Below are 25074 nucleotides of genomic sequence, written 5' to 3'. Positions count from 1 at the left end.
GCCACCAAATTGTCAGAAGTCATAGCTAGAATTGCCTTTGTGTTAATGTATGCATTTATGTAATTAGTAATGGTGATACTGACGGCACCACCATCTGGAATGTCAGTGATAGCAGAATGGGTGGTATCACACATCATCTGAATCTGTCACAGTTCTTTTGAGTTTCAACATCATGATCATTATGTGTGCTTGTGCGTTTAGTGCTTGTACTTGGGTCATCGATAAATGTTTGAGGGATGGTTTGGAAGAGATTGTAACCCATTTCACAAACCTCTGAGTGGACAAATTAACAATGGGGTGTAACTCATCAGCCCTCAGAGCACCCAGTGCTGCATCTATACAATCAAACTGCACACCCTCATTAGCAGGTCTATCACAAGCCCCCACACTTACATCCTCATCCTCCCACAGGCTGATGTTTTCATACTGAGGGGGTCAGGCTCACACTGTTTTTGTGACTTATGTTGATGACTTGACATTCAGCCCTGCCTCACACCCTTGTTGTGACTGTGTATTTTGTGGGGGTATAATGGTGTATTTGTCCTGCAACATGCACGTTTGTTGGACTTTCACTATCCTGTTATTTGGTCTATCATTACATTGTCTTCCTGTTTGCTTTTCTTTGCTCTTGCTCTGTCATTTCTGTTCTTCTGGTATATTATATGTAAAACTCAAGGTAGGATGGCCCCATTAACAACCTTAAACACTAGAGATGGTAATCATGAAAACAACAACAGTGTGTGTAAAGTTGAAGAAGAATACACAACAGACTATAATTAAACAAACGTTTCACTTTATCCAACAATTGGCAATTTCTCAAACAACACATTTCATATGTTTCAAAGATCACAAACTGTTGGTGTTTTATCCAAAGTATATCAACACCCTAAAACCTGCGCTTGTCTGGTAGACAAGGTCATAAAATAAATTACAAAAACATGTAACAAACAAACAATAGGAACCTGAAGTTGTTTCATCGAGAATTCATAGTAGATATTCAAACAACTCAATCCATTCATGAAGTAATGATTCCATAGCATTAAGGAAACAAATTGAATCTTGCAGTCAAAAACAACAGTCTACTAGAAGAGACAACATCAATTGTTAGCCTTCTGTAACGTGCCCATGTGGGGTCCTAATTAAATCGACCCTACACTAGTTTCAACCATGTCCCTCTTGTCGGGCTGGTTTTCATCAGGACTGAAAAATGTACATTCTACATGTCCAAAAAATCTTGTTCTTGTCCAATGACAGGCGATTTTCGGGGGTCCTGTAGATAGAGAACACATGAAAGAAATCATTGTCTTAGGGGGATCCCAATACCTAATGTGTGGTCGAATTAACAAAATCCCGGAGAATTATCAGTGTACTCACTGGTCCAAGGCAGTTCTGTTAGAGTAACGCCTTGGCGTGGAGGATTGGAGACACCTACAAAAAAGTCACCATAATAGTGTAAGAGAATAAATATTGCTGTCCCAAAGAACAGACTCCAATAATCTATAGTTAATAATGTAGTCAGATAACTGTCATAAAAATAAGTTAAGAACAGTTTTAGGCTCACTTACAGTTTGCCTTGAATGGGGAAGCACTCTAAGTTTCTGCAGGAAATTCCTGTGAGTACCCTGATAATTATTGTTTGGGCAATTGCCAATTTTTTGATAAAGTGAAACGCTTGTTTAATTATAGTCTGTTGTGTATTCTTCTTCAACCTTAGACACACTTTTGTTGCTGTTCTTCTGTTACATCATGCCATCATTGATTTATATGTACCAACTCATAAATGTTGTAAAGTGGTTAAGAGTAAGCGCTGTAGAAGTGAAATAAAATACAAATGCAAAACACACTGGTAAATAAATCCTATATGTGCTACCGAATGATCGCCCTGTGGTGCTATTGGATGGGTTTATCGGGTCATTGACAAAAGTACTTGCTATAATTTGATCTTTACAATTACCTTTATGATTTTCTAATTCACAACTAATAACTGTTTCACTTTGCCCATTAGTTAACAATGTAGATTGTGTTTTATCAAACAAGGTGTTACATGCTATCATGGTGTTGTCATGGTCGATGATGGCCACAGCTCTGATTGTGTCATCAGTCTGTTGAACACGCAGTGCAGTTGTCTGTTGTTTCTGTAGACTGAAGACCAGATGAATTGGCACGCTCTGTAGCAATGCTGTTTGACAGTGTAACACCACCTGTCCCACCACCAATTCTTTTGTGTCTCAAGAGTGTCCCTTTAGAACTTGCCCCTTCATCAACAACATGTTCATTTGTAACATTATTCTGTACCGGGGCAAGAGACTTTTGTCTTTTGCATTAATCAACATTTGAAACTGCTTTTGGATCTACACACCCCATCTCTTTCTTAAGCTCAGTTCCTACCTGACGCTGTTGAATGCTCTTGAAGGGTCATTTTAAGCCCAAACAATCAGCCTTCCTGCATAATGGCACAGGACTTGCACACTACAGAGGTGGGGATAAGGCTGGGGAACTCTCGCCAACTCGTGCTAACTCTCCCAAGAGGACCTGGTAGGCCCTAAAGAACTTTGAAAACGGAAGCCATTCTGACCCTCTGTATTTCAATAAACACCCTTGGACTTACTACCGCAGTCAGCGTGCTTCTTTGTGGCGGGCCACCCCATTGCAGGTGGTGCCAGAAGTGGGATCAACCATATCCCAAAACAGAGGTTGCCCACGCCCATCGTTAGAGGATTACCCGGACGGAGGAGATGTGTTCCCATGAAGATCTAATATAACATTTACCACCAGGATCCAGAATTGCTGGGTTGATTCTTCAACCATTGACCAACCATGCTCATGTACCAACCCAAAGTTCGCAGTGAGAGAATTCCTACGAGGTCCGGGTTGCCTATGAGCATCCTATCCCCATTAATGAAAAGGCCCTGAGTGGACCTACCTGTCATGCCTGCGCCATGGGCGCACACATTGGCAACCATCATGGACTATTTGTTATTCATTTATCTTCAGAATACTCTTGGAACAACCCCTATTCACACTTTGGTCCTTAATTCCCGTTTGCGTGACTTTGGTGCTTTCTTATTTAACTCAGCTAACTACATATACCATAATGCACCTTGCTACAGCTGTCCATTCCTGGCTATTCCCATTCATCGGTATTGGAACCACAATCCCCAGAAGCCCTAGCGATCAGTGCTGCTTCCACCATCTCAGGACCAGAGAGGGAGGAGGCAGATTACCTGCAGGTGTGCTGCTCCAGGTGCTGCCAATTAGCCTGCCTCAGTTCTGGGCAGGGCTGTATTTAAGCAGCTGCCTGCAGGAGCTCAGTCTCTTGCATCAAGAGTTCTCCCAGCCCCTTTTTGCCTTGAGCCTCGCCTTGTATGCTGTTCCTGTTGCTGCATTTTTCTGATCCTGTTTCCAGTGCCTCGCTGCCCAGCTCCTCTGGGCTCACTCCTTGTTGCCCAGCTCCTCTGGGCTTACTCCTTGCTGTCCTGCTCCTTTGGGCTCCCTGCCTTGCAGCCTGCTTCACTCCGCTGCCTACAGCCCTTGTCCTCTGGGCTCCCTGTCTTGCAGCCAGCTTCACTCCGCTGCCTACAGCCCTTGTCCTTTGGGCTCCCGGCCTTGCAGCCTGCTTCACTCCGCTGCCTACAGCCCTTGTCCTTTGGCCTCCCTGCCTTGCAGCCTACTACACTCCTTTGCCTTCGGCCCTTGTCCTCTGGGCTCCCTGTCTTGCAGCCCTGCTCCTTTGGGCTCGCTCCTTGCTGCCCTGCTCCTCTGGGCTCTCTGTCTGCCGCCTACTACCACTCTCTGCCCTGTTCCTCAGGGCTCCCTGCCTTGCAGCCTATTACAGTCCTCTGCAGTCCACAACAGTTTACCTGCACCTTGTGCCATCCGTTACTGCAGCCCTGCTTCCCTGTTTGCAGCCCCCCTGTTTCCTGGCTGCTGCTCCCTTGCTCTCTTCCTTGTTTGCTACCCCCTGTTCTAGATCCCTGTCCTTCTCTTCCTTGAGTCCTCTGTCCTTCCCTTAGGTTACCCATTTCAGTTATACTGCCTTTCTTTCATTTCCTTCTGCTAGATTGCTCATTGACTTCCTTTTCCCTGGATATTTCTGTTCTTGTCTTCTCTTGTGTCTTATGTGGATTCCTTTGTACAGAGTATGACTGTTGGTTTCCGGCAGGCAACCTCTGCCCCTTCCCTTGTTTCGTTTTCAGTGTAACAGACACCCACAGCTGTTGTTCCCAGCTATGAGCATACAGCGCGGGCCTCTGTAATAGCAATCTGTGCAGAAGGCTGGAGTTTCCTAAGGTCCGTGGAACACTCTTTCCCATTTCTGCATACACCCCAAGAGGGAATCCAGTTTGTTTGTACCTTTGTATTTCCTGCTACAGTTGCCTACTCTTCTTTCTTGTTGAGCTTCCTACTGTGTGTGTGCTTATCTGTCACCTTACATCAGCACAGCCACCCAAACCCTATCTGGGGCCCTGTGCCACTCTTGACAGAGTGCTATCCCTGACACTACCTAGGAACTGTGTGGGATATTTTGCTACTGTTTATCGGTCCCAGTAAGACAATCTGATGGTACTCAGTCCTACCCAGTATCCAGCCAACATCCGAGTCCTGTTAGTTAATTTGCCCACAGAACCTCTACACCTTCGAGCAGGAGAAGTACTCGGGCGCTTCTTTTTGGATACTATCTGGGAGACCGAACTAAGCATATGGGCAGCTGAAGTGGAGAAAACACAAAGTCTGTCAGAGAAAGAACCCGGGGAGCCTTCAGTATCTGGACCCCATCGAACCCAGGAAGGCAGACGGACTGTTACCAAAATGACATTGAGGCCACCCTGTCTGGAGAAGATGAGGGGCCTATAGCTAAGTCCAGGCCCTTGGACCCAGTGTCCATACTCGAGGAATTCCAGTTGGAGTCGAAGACTGGCAGCCAACCAAAGTCAGAGCGCCAGAAGGTTCCGATTGGGAGCAGGAATACCCTACCATGGAGAGAAATGCAAAGAGACTCTCTGAGGTCGTCTGTAACATCACTGGCCATTCCAGGAGAAGGTAACGGGAAGGAAAATCCAGTCCTGTACCTGCTAAGCAGCAGGATCAGAACGCACTTAAGGCAAGTCCAAACCACCGGAGAGCAAGACTGCAAGTATGTCCAAAGCTGAATACTTTCTTGGGGAATGAATCCAGCAAGAAGCCTGGTCAGGGAATCGGAAGGAAGCCTAAAATGGTCATACCACCCCAACGCTCCTCAAACCACAGGAAAGGACCATTCTTGAGAGGTAAACGGGAAGCCGACCCGAGAATCCCGGTCACAAGACCCGACCCCTTCTCGATGAAGAAGAAGGCCACTCTCCAGAAAAGATAGCCCAGCTGCGGGCTGTGGTGCTGCAACAATGGCCAGAAGACTTTGTGCAGGAGGAGAAAATGTTGTACCAGATGGAAGAGGAGAATGAGTTGGCCCTTACAGACTAGGACCCGAGCCCAAAGGATACATCCGCAAACTAGAATTTCAAGGGCAAAACTAAAGGTTCATGGAAGAAAGGAAGGATTCTCAAATGGCACTCGAAGGCCCGGCTATTGTACGCCCAAGGTGACTTTCTGGAAGAAGGATATCGTGTACAAGTGAAGGTGCAGGAGAAGACCATCTGGGCCTTATTGGACTCGGGCAGCATTTATAACAGCGTCCGGCCAGAATATTTAACCGCAAACAGCCCTTTTGATGGAACTCATGTTGTGTTCATGGCGACTGGGTGTCCTACATGTCCTCTAAGATTCCCATCCAGCTCAGAGAGTCTTCTTGGGAAACCAAGGTCTTCGTAAATCCCAATCTTCCGGAGGATATCATAATCGGATGAAAATATCCTGGTTTTGATGCTTGAATGGAGAAGCTATGCCACCAAAGGTTGACCCTCCAGAGTAGCAGACCACAAAGACCTCAGGTCAACCGGGCCACAAAATGTTTTATTTGTGGGATATGCAGGCATATAGTGTACGAGTGGTCAGCAAAATCCAGGGGACCCATAACGCCCACTCAATCTGGGGCTGTGATCACACCCAGAAAAAAGATTGATAATTGTGAACTTTCCCGAGTAGAGAGAACACTTATGGAAGAGTTGTTGGACACCCTACAAGAGGCCCAAAAGGCTACATCCCTTCGAAATCTAGAGAATCTAGCCTTACTAAATGACACAATGCCCAAGGTTCCAAGACTCAGTAAGGTAGATGAGAAACAGGGACAGGAGACCCTGGATAACCACTGAAAAGCAAGGGTGGAGGTATGTGACAGGGCCAGCATTGTGGCCCTGTCAAGGGAGAGGAGGGAGTCCGCCCAACACGTGGCTGGAGTGGGGCAGTCGACCCCAGGACGAAGAGGACACTGGCGTGGTGTTTCCATGGCACCCCGTGCCAGGGATGCTGCTGCAGTCTCTGGGGGAGTGGGGTATTTAAGGAGGTGTGTGAAAGTGTGCAAGTGTGGCTTAGTTGGGTGAGGACAGGCGGCGGTGGAGGACGCCTGAGAGACCAGTGGAGGCAACAGTGAAAAGAGCGTGGAGGCTATTATAAGGATGAGGTCTGTGGAGTGTTTGTGTGAGGGAGGGGAGAGTGTGAGTAGTAGAGATAGAGTAGGAGTAGGAGTATCAGAGTGGAGTATTAGTAGTGGTGAAGGTAGAATAGTTTGCCAAGAGTTTTGATCTGGATTGATAGGAGCCAAGTATTATTAGCTTGGTTTTGTTGCTGTTTATACACATCCAGTTGTCTGACATCCACTGCTTAATGATGTCATAAATGGACTGAAGGTTGTCCATATCTATTTTTTGTGTCCCCTTAAGCTCAAACAATGGCTACTTATCATCGGCGTAGTTTGTAAAAATCACACCCATGTCAGCCAGTATGTTGCAAAGCGGTTTAACATAGATGTTGAATAAAGCAGGTGACAAGCCTGCACACTGAGGGCACCAAAAGCTATTGGAGCTGGGGTAGATGCAGCATTTCCCCATCACACGGCAGACCTTCTGTTGCTCAGAAACGACTGGATCCAGCAGATGGCATTCTCTGAGCAGTGAAAAATGCAAGGGAGCCAAAGGAGAACACCAAATGTTGTGTGCGCAGTAGATACTCCAAAATGTTAGCCAAAGACAACCTAATGCTTGACAATATATCTCATAGAGTTTCATAGTTTAAACAAAACATCAATTATGTAAATTTAAATAATTTGGACTAGAGTCCTGTATGAGCCTCAACAAATACATCTATACACATCAATGTAAACAGAAAATGATTGTTTAATACAGCCCGAAGTAAATCAGAAGTTGTACATTCGGCTAAATGCACCAACGTTAATTGAAAACACAAATTGTACATTTGGCTGAAAAAAACAGCTTCAGAAGGATAAATAGGACATCAGACGGCACACACACATACACCATAGATGCCTTGTATGGATAAAGCATATAACAAACACATACGCGTATGAAATGAAAAATACGTTTTGAGAAAAGCGAACTGTTTAGATGACTAAAACAAAACACAAAACAAATTTAAAAAAATACAGAATACACAATATGTGCAGTGTGACCATTTACACAAGCACATTTTTTGTATATGTAAGACATACACTGAAAAATACACTGAAAAATACAATGTAACTGAATGAAAACCTGAAATCAATCCTATATAGTTCAAGGAACGAACCCAATGTGGTTAAACCACCGAACCCTGCCAACACAAAAATGGGTAAAAAAAAACAAGGCAGTTGTCTGTCATCGACTCAAGAGTTTTGGGCCTGTGTGGAGGTCCACATTATCACCAACGGAATGTGCCCGGCCTTCTTCAGGACGTGTGAGGAGTAACTTCGGACATGGTACAATGGTATGTGTGTGGCCACTTATCATCTGTGATTCCCAGCAACCTTAAATGCTGTAATGGGTAGGTCTTGGGACCTTGAGTTCTTTTGTATGTATAGGTGGTTTCGAAATAAATCAGAATCCAGTTCCACCATACTAGGAATGAAGTAAGGAACGCTCAGCACAGCATTCAAGGATATATCAGGTACCACTCCTTGCCGGTTAACGGGGCCATGGGAAAACACACATGTGACAACTGGGTGAATTGACATCCAGCGAGCAGTGAACCAACATAGATAGAGATGGTCATGATCCAGGAGGTCAAAGGCCACCAAGAGGTCTAATAAGACCAGCAGTCCTGCATTCCCTTGATCCATGATGTCGAACATGTTGGACTGTAGGGCCAACAAAGTGTTTCCCTTCCCATGGTGCGAACAGAAGCTGTACTGCTTAGGATGTAAGAGAGTGGCATCTTCCAGATGTTTTTGAAGCTGACTACACGCCATCTTATATACTACATTAAGTAGGAAGTTTGAGTTTGTGATGGGTCTAAGGTTGGACGAATCCCTTGGGCTGATTCTGGTTTCTTCACCAGTGGTGCCACAGTGACCTCCTTGATGTCGTCAGGAACACAGGCATGTGAAAACAAAGAATCCACAAATCTTGCAAGAAATTGAGAATATTTTGATGTCAAGAATTCGTTTTGTTGGGATAACATCCCCAAACATGAGGTTGGATGACATTTATTCCGAGCATCTTCCAACACAAGCATGGTAATAGCTTTGTTGACATTGGCGTGGGGAGGAGTCAATACTTCTTTGACTATACAGTGTTAAATTAACAGTACTAGAGCACACCAGTGATCCGACAGTACTATTACTTTGTGTGGTGATGGCACAGCTAGTGGAGATAAGCGGACATGTGTGCATCGGCCAATGTTAGCCTCAAATTCAACAAACAGTAGTCATGAGGGCAGGAGGTCTGTGGCATTGGGAGTTTTAGAATGTGCACTGTGTCTTTTTTCTGCATTTGTCTGGGATATTCAGCACATCCTCTGTTGTACCAAGCCGACACATGGCTGCACCTGGTGCTAAGAGAATCTTTACTGGCTAATTTTTGCATGTAAGTAAGCTGCCCCCATGGCGCCTTCCAGACCTTTGCTAAGGAGTCTGTCACACCGCCATGTTGCAAAACCACATCTTCATCCCACACACGTGCAGTACGTCACGCAACTTAGGCATTCACTTTGACTCCTCTCTCACTTTTTCCCATCATATCTCTCTCTCCACTCGTGCCTGTCGCTACCACCTCTTTAATATTCGCAAAGTCTGCCCCTCTCTTACTTTCCATGCTACTAAACTTTTAATCTCCTCCCTTATCTTCTCTCGCCTCTTCTACTGCTCCTCCTTACTCTTTGGTCTACCTACTTCTCATCTCGCCCCCTCAAATCTATCTACCATTCTGCCATCCGTACCCTCTGTCTCCTCTCCTCCTGTGACTCCATCTCTGCTGCCCTTTCCTCCCTTGGCTGGCTTCCCTTTCACTCCCAACTTAAATTTCATTTTCTCTGCTTAGTCTTCAAATCTCTCCACGGTCTCGCTCCCCCTTATCTCTCTTCCCTTCTCTCTTTCTACACTCCCTCTCGCTCCCTTCGCTCAGCTGACCACTTCCTTCTCACTGTTCCTCCTTCCCCTTGTGCCTCCTCCCGTTTCCGCTCCTTCCAACTCCTAGCCCCCCTGCACTGGGACTCCTTACCTCTCTCAATCCGCTCTATTCCTACCTTTTCCTCATTCCCCACGTCCCTTAAATCTCTCCTTCTCCATTCCCCGCCATGAAACCCCTCCCCTTCTCGCTCCCCCTCCCCCACCCTGCCCCTCTTTCCCCATGATCATCTTCCTCCACTTCCCCCTCCACCCCATTCTCACCCGTTTACCCCTTCCGTTTCCCTCCTCCTACATATCCCTCCCTCTTCCTCCCAGTTCTACTGCACTACTCTCCCTCTTCCCTTCTGTCTAATTGCTCTACTTACTGTTTTGTTGTTCTGATTCATAATTGTAAATTGCTTCTACTGTTACTGTTATTATGTTAATTGTTATATGTATCCTGATGTTACAATGTGCAGCGTTTTGGAGTAAAGCGCTATATAAACTTAATAAATACAAATACAAATGTGTGTCATAAAGTTGTCTCTGAATCATCACCAGCAGGACAGCTGTTGGGGGTTAGAATTGTTAGTCATGGCACAGTGAGGTTCATACGGCGCAAATACGAGGGTGAATTCAAACAGAACATTGGAAGTGAAGCAAAACACCCAACACCATGGACACCCTTCAATGTTGTCATATAAAGCAAAAACACTGGCAGGACATATGATTGATGCTTTCAAAGAAATCAAGTAAAACCTATGTTATTGCCACACGCGTGGAGCAAATTGCAGAGAACAGGCACACCTAGCGAATGGGCTACCATTGCGCTTCCTTTAGCAGTAAGGCCACTACCTGCATTAGGACCAAAAATGGGTTGCAGGCTTTTCTAGCCTCGCAGGCAGTGTAACCTCAATATTGAAGGACATTATCGACTAACTCAGACTCCACAGAAGTAAGATGTGACAGGGAATATTTGATATCCTGCTTCTCTGCTCTGTTGTTTTTGCCTTTCTTGATTAGATTCGATCTGCACCTCCTCTCCTGTCCCAGAAAATCTGGACTAAAGCTCTGCTAACATAACATAACCAGGGTATATGTAGACTGCACGTTCACCCCTAGAGGGGCATCTTTGCGCTATTGATAGATAACAGATGTTTATTGTTACCCAACTTTTACCGATCTTGGAAGGATCAAAGCCCGAGTGGACCTGCCGGGATTCAAACCTCTGACAATGATGTCAAACACAGGGCCTTGTAGTGGCCTGTTTGACTTCATGTGTGTGACTCTGTGCTTGGCCCCTGTGTGGCCAGACATTTGATCAGACCGCAACACCTATGTATGTAGTACTGCATCTTGCAAATCAGTTTTGGGTGTTCCCAATGGGAGATTAGAAAGTAGCACGCACAATATTGAAATCCTTAGTGCAGACATCATCTGCCGCAGCTAGTGTAAAATGTCCACCATCTACATGATTCCTCCTAACTTCTCATATCAGTAGCACCCTCACACTACACACAAACTCAAACACACGGCAGCCTGAGGCCTACTGGCACCGCCCCATCACCTTGATGGAGCCACTCAGAGCTCATTGCATGACCCACTACATGATTAGTTCTATTGAATACCCTGCTCCCTCCCCACCCATGGCTCCTTTACTGTACCAGCAATATCATGTGATAGATTTTGGATGTTCCCCACTAAATAGAACACATATTCTAGGGTTACTGCCACAATCTAACTGGCACTCAGGACTCGGATACTTCTGTCCTGCAATCATCGGCAACACTGGCTCACAACTGCAACTCCCTCTACCTCGCTAACCCCCCTTTTCTCTTGCAGAACCATGCACAACAATGCTGCCAAAATGGCAGAAGTGTGCTATGGAAGTCCACTTTACATTATGTTTCAGTACATCTCCCTTTGTTGTTAGTTTCCTTTGGTGTTAGTTTCCTGAGTGATAAGTATTCATTCTCCTTCAGGCCACGGAAATAAACTGCTAGGCAAATGGAACAGATCCTGTGAACTAGTGAACACGATCACATATTGAATTGCTTTACAGGACTGTCAAAAGAAGCCCCAAGTATAGCAAATCTATCATGTCCACCTACTGAAGAAATGGGAGGCAGATAACTATTTTTTTTGTCCAATCGTAGTATAACATCTGAATGCTCAAATGTTCATTTAGAGATGCTAGATTTCACAAGACAATTTGGAAGATAACACAAGGTGATATTCAAACTCTACAGGAGGAGCTGAGCTATTGTAGGACGTTTTAGATCTTCCATGAAAAATAAATGGACCACAAGTTCTGGAACACCATTCATTGCATCTATATAGGAAGATTATTCCTTAACAGACTTTGGATTTTCTGGATTCTAGCATCATTAACCATCTTGTGGTAACTGGAAAACCTCTCTGCTGCCAGTTCCAAAGCATAAGGCAGCATCCAGTACTGTATTGGCTCCTCTCAGGTGAAAGGTTTCACCCCCAAGTGGCTAGCCAGTATGGAATATTTCAAATTCAAGAACAATAAACAAAAAATGTTATTCTTCCCCAGTTTTTCAGCTATTGCGTCCACCTCTTTTCTGAATCTGGAGGAGGAGCCAACTTTGTAACCATTCTTCTAAAGTGTGCATGCCTGACAAAGCTCAGTTGGATGTACAAGGCCCCCCTGGCTTTTGCTGATCAGGGGAATGCAGACCCAATGTGAGTTGTCTCAATTTCAGTGGAAATAGTACATCGTCAGGATTTTGTTCTACCCACTGGGTTGGGTACCATGTTGCCACAGTTTTTAAAAAGGAGAGTATAGTCGATTTGGAGTTTGAACTGGAAACTATTGTCTCATCTGGTACTCTGGTCTATAACTGAGAAGGAAAGACAACTGGATACCTCTCTCAAGTGGTATTTGCTTAGTAGCCAATTTCTTTTTATGTTGGTTTCAGATTCTTAACTATTTACGTTTTACACCTGACATCATGCTGGCATGGTATGCTAATTTCTTGGTTTGCTATGCAATGGCACTCCTCTTTCTTCTGCTTTTTCAGGCTTTCTCTTTTTGGGAGGGTGTGTGATGTGGTTTATATTATTTGTACCTTGCTTCTACATCAGTAAGCAACTCTGGCGAGAACTCCTTTTGAGCCTGTGCAGGAGTCGGATGAGCACACCGTCATTGGAATAAAGCAAGAGGTATTAGAGAGCAAGGAGAATTAGCAAGCGCCCTTGGAGACACTTTGGATTCCTCCTACCAAGCATTACATGGAGCCAGATTCTTCTGGTGTAATAGAGTTCATGCAAGAGGACTCAAGAGTGCTAGGAGGAGAATTTACCAGGCCCGTGGATTATGGGGTGGCCAATGATCAGTGCGTTTGGAAAAGTGACCAGGAAATCTAAAGCTCCCCAAAGGGCAGTAAGAACATCTCAATCACCCCACCCAGAGAAGGAAGATTGTAATTGGGGTGAAGGCAAACTGATCCAGAACTGCAACCTTTGGGACTGGGTCGTAGATAATGCAAGTAGCTCCTTTTTCAGCACTGAATGTTGAAGAAATGGAGCAAGTGAATTGCCATGAAAAGCTGAAACGCTTGTGTACAGGCGCGTTATAAATGCCATATCATATCATATCATGGCATCTTAATATCCATCTTAGCCATTGGCAGAGGAGAAGCTGTTTGGTGACAGAGATTCACTGGGTTTCTCTAGGTACCACTAGACCAAAGAGGAGCCTTCTCTCTTCAATACATTACTGTAGGGGAGATGTTACTTTTCTGCATCCATGCAGTAGCAACCCTATCAGCTGGTCCAAAGAGAAACCTGATTCTTTCTTCTTGCTTCTTTTCCGCATAGAACATGAGTCTGCAACCTGCAGTTCTGCAGATGGTTTGGACTACAATTTCATGATCCTTCACCAGTAACTACGCTGGCTGGGTCTGATTGGAGTTGTACTCCAAACCATCTGGAGAGCCAAAGTTTGCAGACCCCTGTCCTGGAACTAAATGCAGACTTCATCACATGGCCCGGCCACCACACCTAGAAACAAAAAGGGAATACCAGAAAAGCACAGAGTACCCTTGGTTGAACATGAGCTCTGTAGAATGATGAATCACTTTCTCATTCCATGGACAAATTGTAGCTGGTTATACAAATAAAACAGCTTTCACAGTAAATCAAGTACTCACCTCCGCTATTCTCCTTATTAAATATTGGAAAGTGCAAAATGTCTGGTCCAATTGGCCCTTCAAATGCGTAGCAACCTTTAGAAGGGTTAATTTCTTCATCTGAAGGAATATTCACAGGGGGGAACGGGATGTTGTTCACACGGGCATATTCTGCGCCCCTCCGTGGTCCCTAAAGGAGCATGAGAGATTAGTTGGTTAGTAATGTCTGTAGACCAAACAGAAAGTCAATGAGTGGCAGGGATGTCCATGTAAGCAAGAGTGAAGAGCATTCGGTGGAGTTGTTGGCACAAGGAGCAGCACAGTGGGATAAGAAATTATTGATGAACGCATGGGACACTAGTCAGAGAAGATGGAGACAGTTTCTAAGGATACAACCACAAAAAGGCAAATGCAGTGGAAGATGGTCAAGTAAAGAAGAGCAACATAGTTGCTTGGCACAGGATGTGGGGAAATAGTTTTACAGAAGAGCAAATTAGTTACGTAAATACATGAATTAATTATCACTCAGAAATATGTCAGCCCATGCAGCAGGGAAGCTTTTCTTCTCTGATTCTCTTTACGCTTATCCCATTATACATATTCTGGCTTCCTCTTCCCTTCTCCCACTTCAGTCACAGCTCACAGATGTGTTCTTGATACAGGAACCCTTATTGACAAAAAGTTCTCCCTTGCTTTGAACCTCTCCACTTTCACATGGATATTTCAAATAGAATACACCCATCATGCTTTCAGCTTTAGATTTGTCTTCAATTAGCTGCAGCCACCCCCCTGTGGTTGCCATGTTTGATATTTTCTTTTGGCAATCGTGTATGGGCGATGGAGTGCTGTTTTAAGTAATGTAATGTAATGTAATGTAATGTAATGTAACTGGTCTTGTAAAACACCTCTCTGCCACCATCGGTGGCCTTTGTGTGCTTCTAAGAAGAGCTTCCTGTGCACACCACAGCTGAATGCTGGGTTGCTGAATGTCAGTAGGCCCAATATTTATCCCTTTCCTTCCAGGTATTGAGAGTGCATTTAAGCTAAGCAGATGTTTTTGGAGGGAGCATTGCAAGCCTTCTGCATTAAGGCCTAGGACAGTGGTGTAGAATGTGGCAGGTACTCCGCAGGTTTGTAGCAGTACGTAGCAGTAGCTAGGCATGGCCTGGTCACAAAGCTTGGGGTAGAAGGTTAATCTGCAGCAGGATGCTTCAAAAGGTAGTGATATGTGTCACTTATGCATTATACTGGAGGAGTAGCTGCTCAAGATTCAGATGTGCATTTAAAGTCTCTGTGTATAGCTTTTGGTCCTGCTGAGACTTTGTTGAGACCACACAAGAGAACAGCATTTGTCTGGACTGGGAAGTGGATACATCACAATAGCAGAAGGGCTCACTCAGCAGCTATATGGACCATGCAAACGCTGTTGTTGCTTCTGGCAGAAACTATGTTCGGTTCACGTTACTTTAGTGGCTGGAGCTTGTGTTAAGAATGTATGACAATGTAAGATATTTCTCAGAATACAACTTACTAGGAAACTGAAGAACCATGCATTGGGTAGAACAGCATGTTTTAAGATCTTTAAGGTGACATTTAGGTCAGCCAGTAGCTTCAGACTCTACAGTGAGACCAATGATTGTGCACTCGCCAAGAAGAATGTGTAAGACAAAGGCTAATCACCTGGTGTTTTCTGGAGTTTACGGTAACAGGGATCTCTTACCTTCACTCCATGCATTAAGGTGTAAGAACATATTCCACCAGAATAATTCCTGACTCAAAAAGAGTATTGTGAAAAGACAGTTGCACAACAAAAGTGTTATCAGAGAAGCCATCCAAATACCAGGTCAAATCCTGCTGCATCATTTACAAGGCCGTCCTCAACTCCACAAGCTACCTCACTGAGAATCTCAGCTTCTTCTGAGGCTTATGATCCACTAGAGGTAAGAGAATGTGCAGCACTGAACTCTGCTGGTGCAGGAAGGGGAGAACCAGATGACAGGCCTTCTCTGTCAAAACACCTAAAATTCTTGAACCTCCTTTCCATCAATACATGACTCACCCTTTCGCTTCTAAATTTCAAGAAGAAGCTCAAAACCCTTCTCTTTCAGGAATGGCTCCTCCCTAACACCTATGACCAAACCCCATCCACTCCCAAGCTAAATTGAAACTGGGCACTCTTCTCCCCCTGTTTCTCCTCTGGTCGCTTGCAGATACCTTGCTGTGAAATTGCTTGCCCTCCCCTGTCCCCATTGTTGCTCCCCTCTATCTTGTATCTCTGCCTCCCTCACTGTGCACTTCGCCCCATGACTTGTAAAACGCCCTGTTGCTGCTGGAAGTTAGATCTATGCTCAATAAATACTCTAATAATAAAAACAATAATAACAACTTTGGTCAAGGCGTTGGCCAGGTTGTACAGCAAGCAGAAGGGTAGGACTTGATTGATATTGAGCACAGAACCTGTAAGCAGTCCTTGACTTGGTTAGTGAGCCCAAGGCTAGATGTGTACCAAAGGAATGGTAGCAAAGCCCTTCAACAAGCTCAGAGAGAAATTAGAACTCCTGCCCGAAGAGACCGAAAAAAAATCCAGGAGCGGGATATTTCCATAATATCACAGAACATCATTTCCCAAGCTTTCTTTGCATCAGCAGTAAAGGAGTTCATATAACAGGAGTGGAAGGAATGGAACAAGATTGCAGCGTGTCTACTTATGTAACAGATGTACTTTCTTGGGTGGCTGAATCAGAGTTAGCTCAAGTATTGAAATTGAATTGTATATTCAGCAACCTTGCAGCAACGCCTTCATTGTCTGCTGACAATGGTATACCAGATGGAGCAGTAAATAGGAATGTTCAGTTTTTTGTTTCTTCTTTATCCTATAGCAGCAATTCCTTCTCTTCTTACCCTTGTTTTGTAGGTGTGAGGGGTAACATCATAAGGATCAATCGTAATCCAGAGAAACAAGTGATATGGGAACAAGAGGCTACACGAATTCCGCTTTCAGAGAAGCAAATCTATGATCAAAGAGATGAGACCATGACATCAGACAATAAGCAGGGATGGTGGCCAAAGCATCCAGACAAATGAATCCATAGGTGCCATCTTTCTTCTCCTTTTTCCTGATCTGATTGATCTTCAGACCTGAGGACAAGTGCTTGGCCAAGGTAATTAAAGGGAGATTGTCACAAAGGCGCTGGTGGCAGAGCTCGTTGACTGTCTCAGAAAGAATATGAGAGTCTGACAGGAAGATCCCAATCGGGAATCATCAGTGTGTTATTCCAGGAATATCTTGGCGTGCCAGTGCCTAGGACTGTTTAAGTTGCAGTAACAAGAGATCTTATCTGTAGGTATTAAAAACCTTTGTAATTTTTGAGTGTCTCAGTTGATGGTGAGGATTAATCATCTGGAGAAGGCTGAGACAGAATTATCTGCACAGCTGCAGGCGCATTATATGCTCCACAACTTTGCAGGGAAGCCCACTAAATATATATGTATGTGAATCAATTTCATAGATATGTAAAAGTCAAGACAGCACATACGGAACAACTAACTTGACAATCTCTTATGGGGGACTTTCAGACTGTTTTGATGGCAATCCAAAAGGTGAAAAAGAGTGCTGCAATACTTTCCTAAGATTGAGCTTCAAGTCATATTCCAAATTCCTACCCGAAGTCACATTCAGTAGCTTGATAGTTGCAACACTGACTTTAGTAGTGGTGGTAGTGTTTGGAGGTACTTCTAGATGAGGTACTGGAGAACAGATAATCTCTAAATGTATATATGGATGAAGATGCTATTCCAAAGGCAGCAGCTGTTTGGAGTACATGTAGATGTCTTGATGTACCAAGGCCCTTTGGAGGAAACCAGGATAATACCTGCTCCAGAGTAACCTTGAGAAACCATGTAGCTTTCAATTTGAGGGCAGAGCCAGAGTAAAAACCTGATCAGAGGGGCAGCTGAGGAACTATTGCCAGACCAATAAGGATCAGAATGGGAAGTATAATTGTGTGAAGGCTTTATCACTTTGGAACAGCTTGGGAAGCACTTCTCTCAGACCAGCGAGTCTGAGATAATGTTGAAGGAGTATTATGCCATAGAATTAAAAATTAACCCCACAACCTCAGTCTCTGTGAGGACAATGCAACTGAGGACTGTGGACTAGAAGAAGCTGTTTTGGGACGGGTGGATGGGGTTGTTTTGGAAGAAAAACATCATATCACTCACAGAGCTTGAGAGAAGCAGGTATGAAATCCCATTCCTGCTAAACAAGATCCTGAGAAGGTTCAGATAGTTGTTGGACTTGAAGAGTATAAACCAGTTTAAAAGATATATATATATATATATATATATATATATATATATATATATATATATATATATATATTTCTTTTTATATATATATTTCTTTTTTTAAAAAACTTTATTTACGTTGGCAAGCACAGGCAGAAACACATCATTATAGCATTAATCATCAGTACAATCATTGCAGCATCAATCATGAGGTTCAGGTACAACATGTAACCATCATTATCATGGTCATTAGTGAGAAAAGTCTGGAACTCCCTCCATATATCTTTTGGTCGGGATGCAATTGGTTGTATAGTTATGTACATGTCTTCACAGTCGCTGACCCATGCTAAGTCCTTTAGCCAGTCTTTCACATTGGGAGAATGTAAGTCTTTCCATTTCTGCAATATACAGCGCTTAGCTACAATACACCCCATATTCAAAAAGAAACGTAGGCGCCGCTCAGGGAGTTCGCCCCACACCGCAAATACCATACTCATAGGTGATGACTCCAGCTTTTTCTCAATTGTGGCAGACAGTGTATCGTAGACCTCCTCCCAGAATTGTTCCAATTTCAGGCAGGACCACAACATATGCACGTACCCAGCATCTGCCATCCCACATCTCGGTCAGCAACCCTCTTGTTCAGTGTACAATTTTCTCAGCTTGCGAGGGGTATAGTGCAGCATATGCAAGATTGTATACTGGATAAATCTGAATCTCATGTTCACGGACATAGTCTCTGTAAATAAACACATGGACTTCCAGTGCCCATCAGTTAACTCCATCTGCAGTTCTGTCGCCCACTTCCCTCGAGACGTGTCCCCCATCACCGGGCCCCCATCCATAATCCCTTTGAATAGGGTAGCTAGCAATCGGCCCTCCGGGAAGAGATCTCCTAGCTGGTCCGTTTCAATCTCAGCGAGGCATCCCACGTGGGGGAAAGGTCCAGAAAGTTTCACAGCGGCAACCAGCGGTAGTACAGGCTGCCTGCCACAGTTCTCTCAAAGATGGCTCTACAGGCAAACATCATTGTCTGTACTGGGTCTTAAGGGCAGTCATCTCTGTAGGTGGTGTCTAATATCAAGAATTTCATCTCTACATTCCCTGCTGCCGCCCTCTCCAACTTAACATGTGGCAGGAGTTTTTCCAACCCGTACCAATAAGTGGCGAACTGCGCCTGAGCAGCCAGACAGTATATTTCCATGTGGGGGTTGGTGAATCCCCCTTTGTTGTAGGGTCTCGCCATGGCCTCCCATTTCTTCTTGACCGCCCCAGCATGCCATAGGAAGCTGGACATGTCCCTATGTAAGTCTCTAAAATACTGTTTCCCCGGCCATAATGGCACATTGAAAAACGTGTACAACAGCTTGGGCATCTAAACCATTTTTACCAATGTCAGTCGCCCAGCCAATGACAGCGGCAGTTTGGGCCAAAGTTCAATTTTCGGAAGCACATCCATAGCAGGGGTTGAAAAGTTATCAGCAATCAGCATCTCCCTGTCTCTGGAGATTGTGACACCCAAATACTTAAGCCTATCTGGCAAACCCCATAGAGGGAATGCCCCTCAGTGCACCGTGTTATCTGTTAAATGGAATGCCTCAGATTTACCATAATTCACAGTGAATCCTGAATGTTGACCAACCCGAGTGATATCCTCCATAATAGGATGTCAATTAGTATGAGTATCCCTAACATACAATAACATGTCATCTGCGTACAGTGAAATAATCTCTGGTTGGCCTGCTATTCGAATCCCCCGTCTCCCATGGCGGTGTCGGATCAAGTCTGCCATCGGCTTGATGGCCAAGGCAAAAAGTGTAGGTGATAGCGCACAGCCCTGACGCGTACCTCTACCCAGCACAAATTGCCTATATTTTATAGAGTTGACCCATACAGTGGCCGTTAGGGCAGCATACAGCAGTTTGATATATTGAATACGGTGTTCACCCAAATTACACATACTCAGCACCTCGAACAGGAACGACCAGGACACCATATCAAAACCTTTTTGTGCATCTAGAGCAACCGTGACCACCTGGGCCTTGGGTGAGATGTGGCCCATGACATTGAATAATCGCCTAAGGTTCGAGAGACATGGATCTCCCTGGGACAAAACCAGCCTGGTCGCGGTATATTAATGAAGGCATCAAGGGTAACAGCTGATTTGCAATCACTTTGGCGTAGATTTTAGTGTCCACTTTTAGTAGAGATAATGGTCTGTAAGAGCCACACTGCTCCCAGGGCTTGCCGGATTCAGCAGTACTATGAATGTCACCTCCCAAAGCGGTTCTGGAAGATTTCCCACATGCACTGATTCCTCCCACACTCTCAGCAAATAGGGGGCTAAAAGAGCCCCATACTCAATATAAAATTCAGCGGTCAACCCGTCTGGGCCTGGGGATTTATTTCTCGGTAAGTCTCTGATAACTTGTAGGATTTCATCCATTGTAAAGGGAGTATTTATCTGCTCTCTGGCACAATCTGAGAGCAACAACATTGCGATGGACTCTAATAAAGCCGGTAGGCCTTCCTAATTCTTCCTGTCCTGCGCTCTGTATAGTGATTTAAAAAATTGCCAAAAGATCTCGTTAATGCCTTTGGTCCGAGTATTGCATCTGTCCAGTTTCATCACGTACTCACCCTATATAGTTTTGAACTCTTTCCGCCCTGACCAGATTGGTCAGCATCCTGCTTGGAAGCTCCTCCTCCTCATATGTTCTAGCCGAGATTGGTTGAGCAAGTTACTTAGCCTTGCAGTCTGCATGTTGCTTAAACTCCTCTAGCTCTGTGTTGATTGCCACCAGATTGGCCTGGTTGGGTGTCAGCACATATTGTCTTTCCAGGGTTTTAAGCATACTCTCACTAAGAGCTATGTCCCTGCGAATGGTTTTGAGCATGCCACATTGTCTAGACATGGCCAGCCCCCTTATATATACATTAAACATCTGCATGCGTTACTGCATTGTTATCATTAGTTTGAAAGAATACACGGATATTGTTCTTCATGCTGGTTCTGAACACAAAGGGCCCACTAACATCACCCCCGACTCAACATCTACATGAAGAAGCTATGCTGCCTAATTCAGTAGCTGTTATGCTCACCTGGTCTCTGCGATGGCATTGGGGCACGGTTGCAGCCCTCCCTGAACTTGAATCACCCCCTTCAGGCCTCTCCCTCAGTAGAAAATCTGTGAACAGTGGTGCGTGGTGATACTGCTCCTGTGAATTATGGAAGATAAGATCTCCGTCCTGCTACTTCTGGCAGGGGCGCGTCGAATGGGATCTAGTTCCTTCACTGATCCCTGAAAATGATTAGTCCAGTCCAGTTGCGACTATGCTTCTCCTTAGGATTGGTAAGTCTTTCTTGAGCTCTTGTGATGGTATTCGTTCTGTTTAATGTATTTATATGTTGCTCCTATTTATGCCCGCAATAATGTCTCTCTTCTGTTTTCTTCCCTTAGACGGAAATGCAGCCTCATTGCAGCTGTGAAACGCGGACAGATGGAAGATGCATGCTACCGCAATGTTCGACAGCAGGTAAGTGATGGTTTAAGGAAAAGCACAAAGTATGGTGAAGCACAACCTTAAACTGACTGTTTTTTCGATGTCTAAACTTGTCTTCTGTTTTTCCTTGCAGGCGCTACTGTCGATGATGGAGCGTGTCGTGCTGCGGTGACAAGATGAAGATTTCAGCTTTCCGGAAAGTGTAAAGATGAATACTTGGTTCGCCGAAGAGATGTACAGGTAAGAACAGCTTCCCCCAGTTGGTAAGTATGCTGGCAGGAAGCAGGATGTCCAGGAAGCAGGATCTACAAAGGTAAGTCTGACCTCAGGCGACGGTGAGTGTTACGATGCTTGCAAGTGCAGAATAACGCGAAGCGTCTGACTTGAGGATCGGAGCAGCTTAAATAGCTGAGATCGTGGGCACGTCCATTAGGGCCGGCTTACCAGCCATACCCTGCCACTCCTAGAGAATGAGCACGTTCTAAGGCAATCCGTTAGCAGCCACACCCAAGAATACACTTGGCGCTGCTTAATTGATGGAATGTTCAAGGTTAATGCATCCTGCTTAATGGATGGAATGTTCAATGTTAATGCATCTGAAGTGCTATGTCCATAATAAAAGCCTTTTGGTGTTAAATGGATGTTCTTGTTTACTTTTGTTCATGAGCCTGGCGCCAAAGGCGCCAGGACAGTGTCCACCCATGTCTCCTGTGCATGCGAACCCTGCATGCCTGTGCCCCTGACTTCATGCCCATGACAGCACTCCCCCTCAAGGCCCCTTCAAGGGTGGTTCTCCTCCCGGTCCTGGTTTGGTGGGATTATTGCGTAGGAACTGTCTGATTAAACACGGAGCATGGACATGTTCACTGGGTTCCCAAGTTCGGTCTTGAAGTCCGTAACCTTTCCACTCAATTAGGTAATACAATTTTGATCTAACCACCTTGGAGTCCAGGATGGATTCGACTTCATATTCTGGTTCTCCATCTATTACTTCGGGCTCTGGCGGAGAACTAAGCCGTGTATTGGACTTCATTGGTTTGAGGAGAGAGACATGAAATACGGGGTGAATTTCATGTGAGATGGTTACTCCAATTTCATGGCGACAGGATTGATTATCAACTTTATAGTATAGGGGCCCAGGTATCTTGGGCGAAAAGCTCTTGGCCCCATCAGGGGAATATATTTGGATGCTAACCACACCTTTTCTCCAATCTGGTAGGCGGGAGCTTCCTTCCGATGTCGATCAGCAAACAGTTTTTGTTTTTCCTTAGCCTTGGTCAGATGCTCTGTTGCCTCCTTAAGAACCTAAGTGATGGTTTTATGCAAGTTTTTTATGGCTGGCATTTCCAGGGTATCGGGTGGATCAAATACTGATGTCCTCGGATGTCTTCTGTGCACAGTGTAGAATGGAGTTTGCATTGTGCCTGTGTGAACTGAGTTGTTGTATGCATACTCAGCTATCCAGAGTACATTTTTCCAAGAATCCTTGGACTGTTGCAACATACACCTGAGGTATTGCTCTAAAGTTTGGTTGGTTCGTTCAGTTTGCCCATCATTTTGAGGGTGATGGCTTGTGGACATACGCAGATCGATTTTGGGAATAGTACAACACTTTCTCCAAAAGGCAGAAAAAAATTGCGTTCCTCAATCAGATACTAATATTGATGGAAATCCATGCAATCAAACAATTTCCTCTAGGAACACAGAAGCGAGAGTTGACGCAGTTGGGAGTCCCTTCAGAGGGATGAAATGGGCCATTTTGGAGAATAAATCCACAACGACTAATATGGTGTTGTATCCATTGCAGGGTGGAAAATCTGTGATGAAGTCCATCGACAGGGTATGCCAAGGTGCTGGCGGTACTTTTAGGGGATGTAGTTAGCCAGCGGTGTTCTGTTTCTGAGACTTGTGTAGTGCACAGACACCGCAGGTTTCAATAAATCGGGCGATGTCTTTTTGCCAGGTTGGCCACCAGTAGTTTTGTTTTACCTTAGCCTGAGTTTTGGCTATTCTTGGGTGTCCTTCCACTAATGAATCATGGTCATTTGTGATGATTTGCTTTTGCAGTTCTTGGTCTTGGACATATAATCGTCCTTGGAAATACGGTAGATTGTCTTCGATGGTGTACTGGTCACCTTTTAACAGCCATTCCTGTTGTGTTGATTGATCCATCCATCGGGTATTGCAAACTGGTTCTTTGGTCATCCACACACGTGGTGGCAACTATTCTGGTTTGAATCCTTTCCTCTGGAATTATGGCCACTGGGTCGGATGCTGTAAAAGCCTCTTTTTCTTAACTCATGCGTGATAGAGCGTCTGCTTTCCCATTGCGTACTCCAGGTCTACAAGTGATAATAAAATCGTATTCCGTGAAAAAGAGAGCCCAACGAAGTTGACGCAAGAATTGTGCTTTGGCGGTTTTCAAGTATTACGGTGGTCCGTGATGACAGTGACCGTATGTCTCGCCCCAAGAAGGTAATGTCTGCAGGCCTTGAATGCTGCTTTAATCGCCAGTAATTCCTTATCTGTGATTGCGTAGTTCAACTCGGGGGCTGAAAATGTGCGGGACCAGAATGCGACGGGGTGTAATTGCCCTGTTTCAGGTTCTTGTTGTGACAATACTGCTCCCATGGCTATTTTTGAAGCATCTGTCTCAACTATGTAAGTTAGGTCTGGTCGTGGGTGTCGAAGGACTGGTGCTGTAGTGAATGCTAGTTTCAACTTCTGGAAGGCTTCTTCAGCTTCTGTCGACCAACGGAACTTTTGATTTTTCTTTAACAAGGAGGTAATTGGATGTACAATTTGTGAAACCCCAGGTATAAACCGACGGTAAAAGTTGACGAATCCGAGCACGCTTTGCACTCCTTTCATGGATGTTGGTGAGGGTCATTGGAGGATTGCATCCACCTTTCGTGTATCCATATGTACACCTTGTGGTGTGAGTATGAAACCAAGAAACTCGACCTCGGTTACATGGAAAAAACTTTTTTCCAACTTGGCATACAACTGGTGTTGTCGAAGCTTCTCTAAGACTGCCCAGATATGGCCTACATGTTCTTCCAAGGAATTTGAGCAGATAAGAATGTCGTCAATGTAAACAAGAGCGCAAACGTCCAGTAGTTCACGAAGTACATCATTCATAAAGAATTGGAACGCCGGGGGGGCATTGCATAGCCAGAAGGGCATGACCTGGTATTCAAAGAGGCCGTAGTTCATGCGGAAGGCTGTTTTCCACTCATCTCCTTCTTTTACTCTTACAAGATGGTATGCGCCTCTTAAATCCAGTTTTGTGTAGATTTGAGCATGTTTCACTTGGTCCAGGAGCTCTGGTATAAGTGGTAAAGGATATCGATATTTTACTGTGATTTAATTGATGGCTCTATAGTCGATGCAAGTTCTTAAGTCCCCCTCCTTTTTAGGCATGAAGAATAAGGGCAAGGAGGCTGATGACTTGGACGGGCGAATGAAAACGTTCGCCAGGTACTGATCCAGGTAAGTTCTAAGATGCTGATTTTACTGTTCTGTCAGAGTGTAAATTCGGCTGCAAGGGATCTGGGCTCTGGGTACAAGATCTATTTGACAATCATAGGGTCTGTGCGGGGTCGGAACGTTGGCTTGCTCTTTTTTGAAAATATGCTGGTAATCTTGGTATTC

At 44.8% G+C, this 25074-nt stretch overlaps 1 protein-coding gene across 1 annotated transcript in view; it reads right to left on the bottom strand.

Moving 5' to 3' along the window:
- LOC138527304 (cytosolic phospholipase A2 gamma-like) overlaps positions 1-25074 on the bottom strand; it is a 309672-nt gene that overhangs the window by 206506 nt on the left and 78092 nt on the right. Inside the window, exon 3 of the mRNA XM_069638374.1 lies at positions 13651-13819. Within this exon, the coding sequence (XP_069494475.1) occupies positions 13651-13819 (169 nt within the window). The remainder of the gene's footprint in view (positions 1-13650; positions 13820-25074) is intronic.

This window comes from Ambystoma mexicanum, chromosome 1q (assembly GCF_040938575.1).
Source record: "Ambystoma mexicanum isolate Mex_15411 chromosome 1q, UKY_AmexF1_1, whole genome shotgun sequence".
Lineage (NCBI taxonomy): Eukaryota > Metazoa > Chordata > Amphibia > Caudata > Ambystomatidae > Ambystoma > Ambystoma mexicanum.
Note: the sequence above shows the minus strand (reverse complement) of the source record. Positions and strands in the feature narration are given on the sequence as shown.